The sequence below is a fragment of the Theropithecus gelada genome, chromosome 16, assembly GCF_003255815.1.
Source record: "Theropithecus gelada isolate Dixy chromosome 16, Tgel_1.0, whole genome shotgun sequence".
Classification (NCBI taxonomy): Eukaryota; Metazoa; Chordata; class Mammalia; order Primates; family Cercopithecidae; genus Theropithecus; species Theropithecus gelada.
In genome coordinates, this window is record NC_037684.1 from 27,114,947 (window position 1) to 27,124,550 (window position 9,604).

At 54.6% G+C, this 9,604-nt stretch overlaps 1 protein-coding gene and 2 non-coding genes across 4 annotated transcripts in view; all 3 read right to left on the reverse strand.

The window, feature by feature from the left end:
• The window catches only part of PLXDC1 (plexin domain containing 1), an 87,013-nt gene extending 82,441 nt beyond the window's left edge, over positions 1-4,572 (reverse strand). Inside the window, exon 1 of one of the 2 annotated variants that reach the window (XM_025363654.1) lies at positions 3,244-3,541. In XM_025363654.1, coding sequence (XP_025219439.1) covers positions 3,244-3,319 — 76 coding nt within the window. In that variant the 5' untranslated portion in view covers positions 3,320-3,541. Of the gene's footprint in view, positions 1-3,243; positions 3,542-4,424 lie in introns of those variants that run through there. The other variant, XM_025363655.1, reaches the window with a different exon arrangement.
• A 1,021-nt stretch (positions 4,573-5,593) lies between these two features.
• Positions 5,594-5,665, reverse strand: TRNAC-GCA. The gene has a single exon. It is a non-coding gene; the product is annotated as a tRNA-Cys (tRNA).
• Positions 5,666-6,360: 695 nt separating this feature from the next.
• TRNAC-GCA lies at positions 6,361-6,432 on the reverse strand. Its single transcript has one exon. It is a non-coding gene; the product is annotated as a tRNA-Cys (tRNA).
• Between the last annotated feature and the right edge of the window lie 3,172 nt (positions 6,433-9,604).

The window sequence follows — 9,604 nt, forward strand, 5'->3', positions numbered from 1 at the left end:
TTTTTAATTTTAATTTTAATTTTTTTTTTTTAACAGAGTCTCGTTCTGTTGCCCAGGCTGGAGTGCAGTGGTGCGATCTTGGCTCACTGCAACCTCTGCCTCACTGGTTCAAGCTATTCTCCTGCCTCAGCTTCCTGAGTAGCTGAGATTATAGGTATGCACCACCACGCCCGGCTAATTTTTGTGTTTTTAGTAGAGACGGGGTTTCACCATGTTAGCCAGGCTGATCTCAAACTCCTGACCTCAGGTGATCCGCCCGCCTTGGCCTCCCAAAGTGCTGGGATTACAGGCGTGAGCCACCCTGCCTGGCCTAAATCATTTATAGAGATGGGGTCTTACTATTTTGTCCAAGCTGGTCTCAAACTCCTGGTCTAAAGCTATCCTCCCACCTCAGCCTTCCAAAGTGTTAGGATGACAAGCATGAGCCACCATGCCTGGTGCAAGCCCCCATTTCATAGATGGGGAAACCTTCCTCAGAGAAAGCAGGAAGCTGTCAGGGTGACCAGTGGTTGGTACTGAGCCTGGCCTCCTGCAGGACTCCCAGGCCAGGATACCAACTCTCGCTGCCTCTTCTTTGTCTGTCATACGCATCTCTGGTTCCATCTGACCAGACTGTCGGTTCCCCTGGCCCCTGCTGTGCACCCCAAGGCCATCCTCCTGTCTGTCAGCCTGGTCTCCCCTGCTGTCTGACTGTATCTTTGGTCCAGTCATCTCTCTGCTGCTGCTGTTCTGATGATAGACGAGGTTTCAAGGCTCTGGCAAACAAGCCTGTCCATGAGGAGCGAGGGGAGATCTCAGCTACTTCCCAAGGCCCCCCACCAGCCCAGCGAACCCAGAGTCTTGGGGCTGGATGCCAGCATCTCTTCAGGTCCTGCTCCTGGCTGCCCTTCCACTGGTCACAAGGACTCCACCATCAATCAGGTCAGGCTGCCCCTCCTCAGCAACTCTCCCCCAGAATGTCCTTCTCCTACATCTGGCCTCCCCAGACGCCTGCTTCCTCCTCATACATCCTCCTGCCTGTGAAATCCAGCCTGACCTGTGAAAAGGGCACTGGACAGCAGCAACAGCTGCTGCCTCTGCCTTCTTACAGATTCCTAAAGTCTAACCTCAATCCCTCCTGCTACAGAAAAAGTGCATTTCTCCTGGCTCAATCTCTGTCAAAGCCAAGAAGACAGGGTGGCCTCTAAATAGAAAAGTGATTCAAGTCTCTGCCGGCCCCACTCTTCTTGGTCTCCTCATCTGTCTACTACCCCAACCCTACTCTGAAAGGGCAGCCTTCAGCCAGGCCCGGATCTGGCTACTATCTCCCAGCCCATCCTTGTTACCTCCCAATTCCCCCTTCCCCGGCCCTCTCCATGGTCCACCCTACCCAGCCAAAGGTTCAGAGCCTCCCCTCATAAACTCCGTGACACCCAGAGTTCAGAAGATCACACCAGGTTGGGGATTGAAAGGAGTCCAGAAATTATTCATCACATATCCAACTCTGTCCTGTTTACCTTGATTTTTTAAAAGTATCAGTTACCCATAAAGATCCTAACAAATATTGGGCCGGGCGCGGTGGCTCACGCCTGTAATCCCAGCACTTTGGGAGGCCGAGGCGGGCGGATCACAAGGTCAGGAGATCGAGACCACGGTGAAACCCCGTCTCTACTAAAAATACAAAAAATTAGCCGGGCGCGGTGGCGGGCGCCTGTAGTCCCAGCTACTCAGGAGGCTGAGGCAGGAGAATGGCGTGAACCCGGGAGGCGGAGCTTGCAGTGAGCCGAGATCGCGCCACTGCACTCCAGCCTGGGCGACAGAGCAAGACTCCGTCTCAAAAAAAAATAAAAAAAAAAAAAAAAAAAAAGATCCTAACAAATATGAAAAGGAAAGGCAATTACAAAAGATCCTTCATTATTCCACACACAAGAGTCAAAGATTTTGCCAACAGCCTCACTTTATAAATGCAAAAATAGGTCCAGAGAGGGAAAGTAACTTGCCTAAAGTCACACAGCAAGTGAGATGGCAGGACTAGAAGCCACGTCTCTGGTCACCCTCTGTGTGGTCTCCCTGAAAACTGGTGGTTCTTACCAGCAGTCTCTCGACACATCAGCTCCACTGCCCTCTGCCCACACCTCCCACTGTCAGTCTCCTTCCCTTCCCACCCCCACATACTGTTCTTCTCAACAGGGACCCAAGTCTGTCTCACCTACATACTGGGACCATTAAAGTGAAGAACATTGCCACTGCCACTGTGCCTGGTGCCAGCACACCCCTGAGACACAGCAGGTCAACCACAGCACTCACCTCAACAGCCCTCCCTCACCCCACCTGATGGGCACCCATGCCAATGATGCACAGGTCTCTGTCTTCTTAATCATCTCTGTTGAGGGACCAGGCTGCAAATTACCCATCTCCCCAACCCCAGAGAAAGTCTAGGTGCATAGGAGAGAAGGGAGACTATGAAAATGAGTCTTCCTTTTATACCATGAGGGATTCCAGGTAGATCTCAGAAAGGACTTCCAGGTGGGAGAGATGAGTTTGGAGAACTGGTAGGGGGAAGGGAGTGTGCAGAATGGGACGCCTCCCTCCACCCCCTACCCCAGTGCCCCATCTAGAGCCAGAGTAGCTGAAAGCCAAAGGCTGCCAGGGCAAATGGGAGCAGGTGTGAGGAGGGGGACCCTTGAGGCTGCGTGTGCAGGAGCAGCAAGTTGCTTCTTCCTGGGCCCATTGCCTCTCTACTGACACCAAATAGGTAAGAGAAGGTGACCGAAGGGCTGCTGCCTTCCCAGGGAGAGACGCTGTGTCTCCACCATTCCCCTGGCTGCTCCCACCTATCCCTAGCCTGGGTCAGCTTTGGGGTCGGGGGTGTGGCAGAGAAGAGGAAAAGAAGGCATGGCTGGGGCAGGGGCCTCCCAGGCTCCCGTCTCATCAGAATTCAGCCTTGCCTGGGGTGATCAGGGGTCCTGATGACTCTCCAGCTGTCCCCTTTAAGAGCCCATCGCCACACAGAGCCCCCTCTCCTACGGTCCCTGTGTAGGAGAGGTCCGGGCATCGGTGTCTCCACCGTCACTCACACAGCCTATGTGTTTGGGAAAGTGGGGTCCCTATCCACCTGCCCACAGCCCACAGCGCTCCTGGTCTCCTGCGGACAATGCTCCCCTCGCGGACATCGCCAGGCAGTCCACACCTGCCCTTGCCCTCACCTGCCTGCCCGCCCCTCCCCGCCCCCGGCCCACCCAGGCCGGCTCCGGCCAGTCCTACCTGCTCCGGGCTGGGGGCTCAGCGCCCGGGCAGCCTCCCTGAACACCAGCACCAGGAGCCAGAGCTCGCCCCGCATGGTGGGTGCCCGGACCTGCCCCCGGCCTGCTCGCTGCCCCGGCCCTGACGAGGGAGGGGGCTCTGGCTCCGGCTCCGGCCGCGCGGTCCCCGGGGCTGGCGGAGGCGCGGGCGGTGAGGAGACAGCGGAGCGCGGGGCCGGGCCAGCCGGCAGGAGCGGCGAGAGAGCGAGCGGAGCGGGAGGCTGTGGCCTCCAGGAGCAGGCGGGGAGGGGGGGTGCCGCTGGGTCGGTGGAGGGGTGGGGAGCTGGGGCAGGGGGCGGGGCGGGGGGCGCTGCGTCGTTGGGGGCTCTCCCGGCGCCTGCCCTCAGCCCTCCCGGAGCGCTCCCCTAGAGCTCCTGCAGCCGCTCCAAAGGCAAGGGGTGCAGAGTAGGAGACAGGGCGGGAGCCCCTCGGGCTGAGAGAACCCCTAGAAGCATCAGCCGCCCCGCGCGCCTCACTGAGTTCCTGGCTCCCTTTCCCTCCTCCGTTCCGCCGGGAAAGTTGCAGAGAGAAGGCCCGAGGGACTGACCCCTGGAAGGGACAGGCGCCCCCTCCGTGGGCCACGGGCCCCTGCCTGTCCCCCGCCCCCAGCTCCTCCAAGCTCTGCGACTTTCTGAGCTGTTCTTCGGAATTCTGTGCGTCTCTGATGCTTTGTCCTCCCGCCCCCACCCCCAGGAATCTCCTGCAGCAAAGACCCCCAGCTTTTCTCCCCAAGAGGGACCTGAATCCCACCCCCCTCCCATGACTCCACCTTATCCCTCCATCCCCCCATTTCCAGCACCGATTTGCCCCCCAAGCCTGGCAGACATGAGAGTGGAGGGGGCCTGGCTACCCCCTACTCTGCAACAGCCTGGACCCCTCCCCACGAGTAGGTAACTCAGGCCTCCCGCCTCTCTGGGGCCTTCAGGCCTGCTCAGGGCCAGACCCAATCAATCTTCAGAGCCAGCCCCAGACGAGGAAACGGCTCACCCCACCTGACACCACCTTCTCACAGGCTCTGGGGACAGATCATCTTTTTATTTTTTCTTCCAGGACAGAATAAAAATACCCGTAATGTAGGATATTTAATAGACGGCAAGGAATCAGGTCAGGACACGGAGGTGCCTCTTTCCTCCCCTGACCTACTTGGTTCTTGTGACGGCAAGGAGCTGGGGCGCTGGAGAGTGGGAGACGGGGTGAGGGGGCACCCTGGCTTCTAGTGGGCAGGGGCCTAGGGACTAGAAAACGGCAGAGAGGAAGGGTGTGAACGCTGAGCGCCATTGGAGAAACTTTCCAGGAGGAGGGATACAGGTGGGGACAGGAGAAGGTACACTGTGGGATGAAGAGGTAGATTCCGTGGCACTGAGGTTAAGAAAAAAAAAAAAAAAAAAGACCTAAGAAAGGGAACAACTAAAGGCTCTCTAATCTCTTACTCCTTCCGCCGGGCCCAGACTCCCAGAGACTACCTCCTCCAGCCCTAAACCCAGTGTCCGCTTACCATGGAACAAGGCAAGGCCGGTCTGTAAATTCTTCTTGATGTCTAATTTAAATCCCAATTTGGCGGACTCTCAAACAGGATCAGATAGGCAACTGCCTCCAGCTGCGGCTTCTTGCTGCCCTCAAGTGGCCACGTGACGAGCCACAACCCTCTAGTCCTGTGGGTTTCCTCTTTCCCGGGCCTGCCCACCCCCTGTCTCCGACCTCCTGCCTTCCCTGAGGTCAAGGTGAGAGGTCCCGGGACGGATTCCAGTTCCAGCCCCAGCGTCTTTGCACATTCCTCCATCTGGGGTACCTCGTGGTCTGTCTTACAAGAAGAGCTCAGGCTGAAACATAAACTTGGATATAGTAAAAGCAAATGTGTAAATTTTAATGTAAGGCTCTAGACTTTGAGATCGTAATCACCTGGAGGGTGTGTGTGTGTGTGTGTGTGTGTGTGTGTGTGTGTGTGTGTTTATTTTGTTTGTTTTTTGAGACAGGTTCTCGAACGTTGCCTAGGCTGGAGTGCAGTGCTGCGATCATAGCTCACTGCAGCTTCCAACTCCTGGACTCAAGCAATGGCGAGCGTATATGAAAACACAGATTTCTGGACTCCACCCTCAAGTTTCTAATTCACTAGGTCTGGGATGAGGGCAGAGCGTACCCAGGTAATCCCAGGACCACATTTTGAGAGCCAGTGCTGTTGAATCCCCAGTTCCTTGCAGTCCCTCACTGCTCCTCGTCTGCCAGTAGGAGAAAAAGCAAACAGCTCAGGAAAAATCAACACCCGGGACAAAAACACCCGGGACAAAAACTTTAGTATCTCGAAAAGGTCAAAGAGGGGGCACCCGGATTTGAACCGGGGACCTCTTGATCTGCAGTCAAATGCTCTACCACTGAGCTATACCCCCTCTGCCGGTAAGTAAGCGCAGGTTGTCTCTTAGTGCTATTGCTGCGCAGGCGCCGTGTGGAGTTCCCGAAGAGAAGTGGAAATGGGGTAAGACGTTTACAAGAAATGGAAAAAATACAACTCCCAGAAAAATGACTCACTTGGAAGCAGGGGTTGTTTCCTGAAGCTCTGAGCTGAAGATTCCCACTGGCGGTGTAAGAAAATATATTCGTGGGGTGTGGAAGGCGTCTCTAGGAATATTTCACTTCGGGGGTGTCCTACTCTCCTGCCTTGCAGAAGCCCCCTTGCCACGTCTGGGAGCTTCTTTCTCCCTCGCACATGCTCACGCGGCTTCTCACGGTCTGTCTTCTCCAGCCCAGCCCTTAGAAACTCAGCCTCCCTCCCGCCATGAAAGAGCCGTCGGGGTCACTGGCCAGGCTGACCTGGGGGTGCGCCCGCCTCCGCCCTGCCATTGCGAGGTTGAGCCACCCGCACCGTGTTCCAAGGGTCAGCCCTGAGCTCCTAGCCCTCACTCGTACTGCATTCCACCCTGGGATGCACACGCAGGCTGAGCCACTGGCAGGGGCTAGGATCCATCCTCACTCGCCTGCAAAAGAAAAGATGGTGGCAGGGCCCGAGACTCCCTCCCGTTCCATCTGTGCAGAAACTCTTTAGGAGACCTCCGGAGACCAAAACACTAAAAACTTACGAACGCCAAGGGGGCACCCGGATTTGAACCGGGGACCTCTTGATCTGCAGTCAAATGCTCTACCACTGAGCTATACCCCCACCACGCCTTACGGTTCTCATTAGAATAAATTTCTACGGAATAGGGGTGTGGCCTTCACTTTCCTTTAAAGTTTTAATCTGTGGGTTGCGTCCGGATACCTATTGAAAACAACACAAAATACAGTGGGAATGGCTAGAACTCCTAAGTTCTTCCTCCACAGTCACGCTTTCGGAAAAACAACTAGATTAAGGAATCTTGGGTCCTCTATATCGGTGCCTAGACTCTCCCCCAGATGTCCACTGACTGGCTTGAGAAAAGGACTGTCCCCAGCATCGTCCCAGGTCTAGGGATGTACAGATTAACAGACTCTCCACCTTGTCTCCTGGGCTTTTCCAGCCCCAGAGTCGCTCCTCCCCTTCTCTCAAACCAAAAGCCAGTTTGAGGAACAGACAGAGGAGAAGGCAGAAATAAGAGGTGAACAGTTTTCAATAGCATTTATTACAGACTTATAAAAATCCTAATACAGTATATATTTTTTTAAAATCCTGGCTGGGCGCGGTGGTTCACGCGTGTAATCCCAGCACTTTGGGAGGCCGTGGCGGGCGGCTCACGAGGTGAGGAGATCGAGACCATCCTGGCCAACATGGTGAAACCCCATCTCTACTAAAAATACAAAAAATTAGCAGGTCGTGGTGGTGCGCGCTTGTAGTCCCAGCTACTCGGGAGGCCGAGGAAGGAGAATCGCTTGAACCCAGGAGGCGGAGGTTGCAGTGAGCCGAGATCGCGCCACTACTGCACTCCAGCCTTGGCGGCAGAGTGAGACTCCAAAAAAAAAAAAAAAAAAAAAATCGTTGCACAAAGACAAAATAAGCAGCCCCTGTAGGAATCCGGTATATTTGGGAGGAGTGGGATTCACATTGGAAGGACACTAGAAGTGAAGGGGATGCTGTGGAGTGGCTTAAAGTCCAAGAACTGTGGTCAGAGTCAGCATCTCAGAGGGAATGGAAAGACGAGGAGTGGAATCTCTGCAGTGCAAAGGGCTGTCCCTATCTGGGACGTCCTGTCCTCCTGCATTTCCCCTTACGGTTTTTGCCTCTACCCTCTTCCCCTTGAGCCCACCTTCTCCACCTTTCTAGAATCTCCTGTGCCCAAAGGGAATGTGACAAAAATGGCTGAGGGGCCAAAAAGCCTGAGGGTGGGGGTGGGTTTGAGGAAATGAAAACCAATTCCAGGGGTGTCTTTTTTTTTTTTTTTTTTTTTTGAGACAGAGTCTCGCTCTGTCGCCCAGGCTGGAGTGCAGTGGCGCAATCTCAGCTCACTGCAACCTCCGCCTCCCGGGTTCAAAGGATTCTCCTGTCTCAGCCTTCCTAGTAGCTAGGATTACAGACTCCTGCCACTACGTCTGGCTACTTTTTGTGTTTTGTTTTGTTTGAGATGGTGTCTCGCTCTGTCACCCAGGCTGGAGTGCAGGGCCACAATCTCGGCTCACTGCAACCTCCACCTCCCGGGTTCAAGCAATTCTTCTGCCTCAGCCACCCGAGTAGCTAGGACTACAGGCGTGCACCACCACCAAGCTAATTTTTATGTTTTTAGTAGAGACGGGATTTCACCGTGTTAGCCAGGCTGGTCTCCAACTCCTGATCTCAAGTAATCCTCCCGCCTCAGCCACCCAAAGTGCTGGGATTACAGGCATGAGCCACCGTGCCCAGCCTCAGGGGTCTCTTAATCTGCCCCCTAACACACACATTATTCCTACGGAGAGGTTGAGGGCTGAGGAGAGGGAGAGGGTTCCACTCCCTAATTCTGCAACATATCCAACATTTCCCTGACATCTCCAAGAAGGATGCCTGTGGCCATGGTGAGGGGGAGCTTATTCCGATGTGCTGTCTGCAGGAATCCAAGGTATGCAGTCCAATTCTCAGCAACGGGTTGGGAGAATGGTGTCAATCTCACTGTCCATAGCAGCCACTGCTCCCACCAGAGAATCATAAAAAAGTAATAAATAGCCACTTGATTTTCCACCCATGTTGACCATGAAAAACCCCAAAGTTTCTGATTGGCCTCAGACTGGAACATCAGTTAGCAAGGGCCTGAGATTGCATCCACTGGAGTGCAGCAGGCAGCCTGCAGGGAGGGAGGAACAGGAGGGGTCAGCCTATCCCAAGAGAATGATGGCCTTCAAGTCCCCAGCCCTTTCCCAAAGCAGACTGGGTGCAGGAAGCAAAGTTACATCCAATCATTCAATTAACAGAGACAAACTGACTTGAGTACCTGCTGTGCATCAGGTACTGTGCAAGGCTCTGGAGTCACTGGTGAAAAGGCAGACATGCCCCTGAGGCTTACTGTCTGATGGAAGAGATAGATACTAAATAAATGGTCAGACACATAATTCTATAATTACATGCAGTGATAAAGGAAATATACAGAGGCCTCTGGATGCCTGAGAGTCGGGGAGGGCTTCTCTGAGGAAGGAGCCTGGAGACTCACCTTGCTCGGCCCCTTAGCTGTGTCTTTGGCCAAGGATTCTTCACGGTGATGTGTGCCAGAAAGAGGTTCCCTACGCGAGTTCCCCCATTAGACTGTAAACAACTCCCGCGCATGGGTGGAGCCTTGGTCATCTCTGTATCATCCTCAGCCTCGGTCTGGCACCACACAGGGAACACAGAGGGTACTTAGAAAATGCTGATTGGGCCAGGCGCAATGGCTCACGCCTGGAATCCCAGCACTTTGGGAGGCGGAGGCGGGTGGATCACCTGAGGCCGGGAATTCGAGACCAGCCTGACCAACAGGGAGAAACTCCGTCTCTACTAGAAACACAAAAATCAGCTGGGCATGGTGGCGCATGCTACTTGGGAGGCTGAGGCAAGAGAATCGCTTGAACCCAGGAGACGGAGGTTGCAGTGAGCCGAGATCATGCTATTGCACTCCAGCCTGGGAAACAGGAGTGAAACTCCACACAATCAATCAATCAATCAATAAAGTGGCCTGGCGCAGTGGCTCACACCTGTAATCCCAGCACTTTGGGAGGCCGAGGCAGGCAGATCACGAGGTCAGGAGATCAAGACCATCCTGGATAACACGGTGAAACTCCGTCTCTACTAAAAATACAAAAAAAAAAAAAAAAAAAAAATTAGCCGGGCATGGTGGCAGGCGCCTGTAATCACAGCTACTCAGGAGGCTGAGGCAGGAGAACGGCGTGAACCCAGGAGGCGGAGCTTGCAGTGAGCCGAG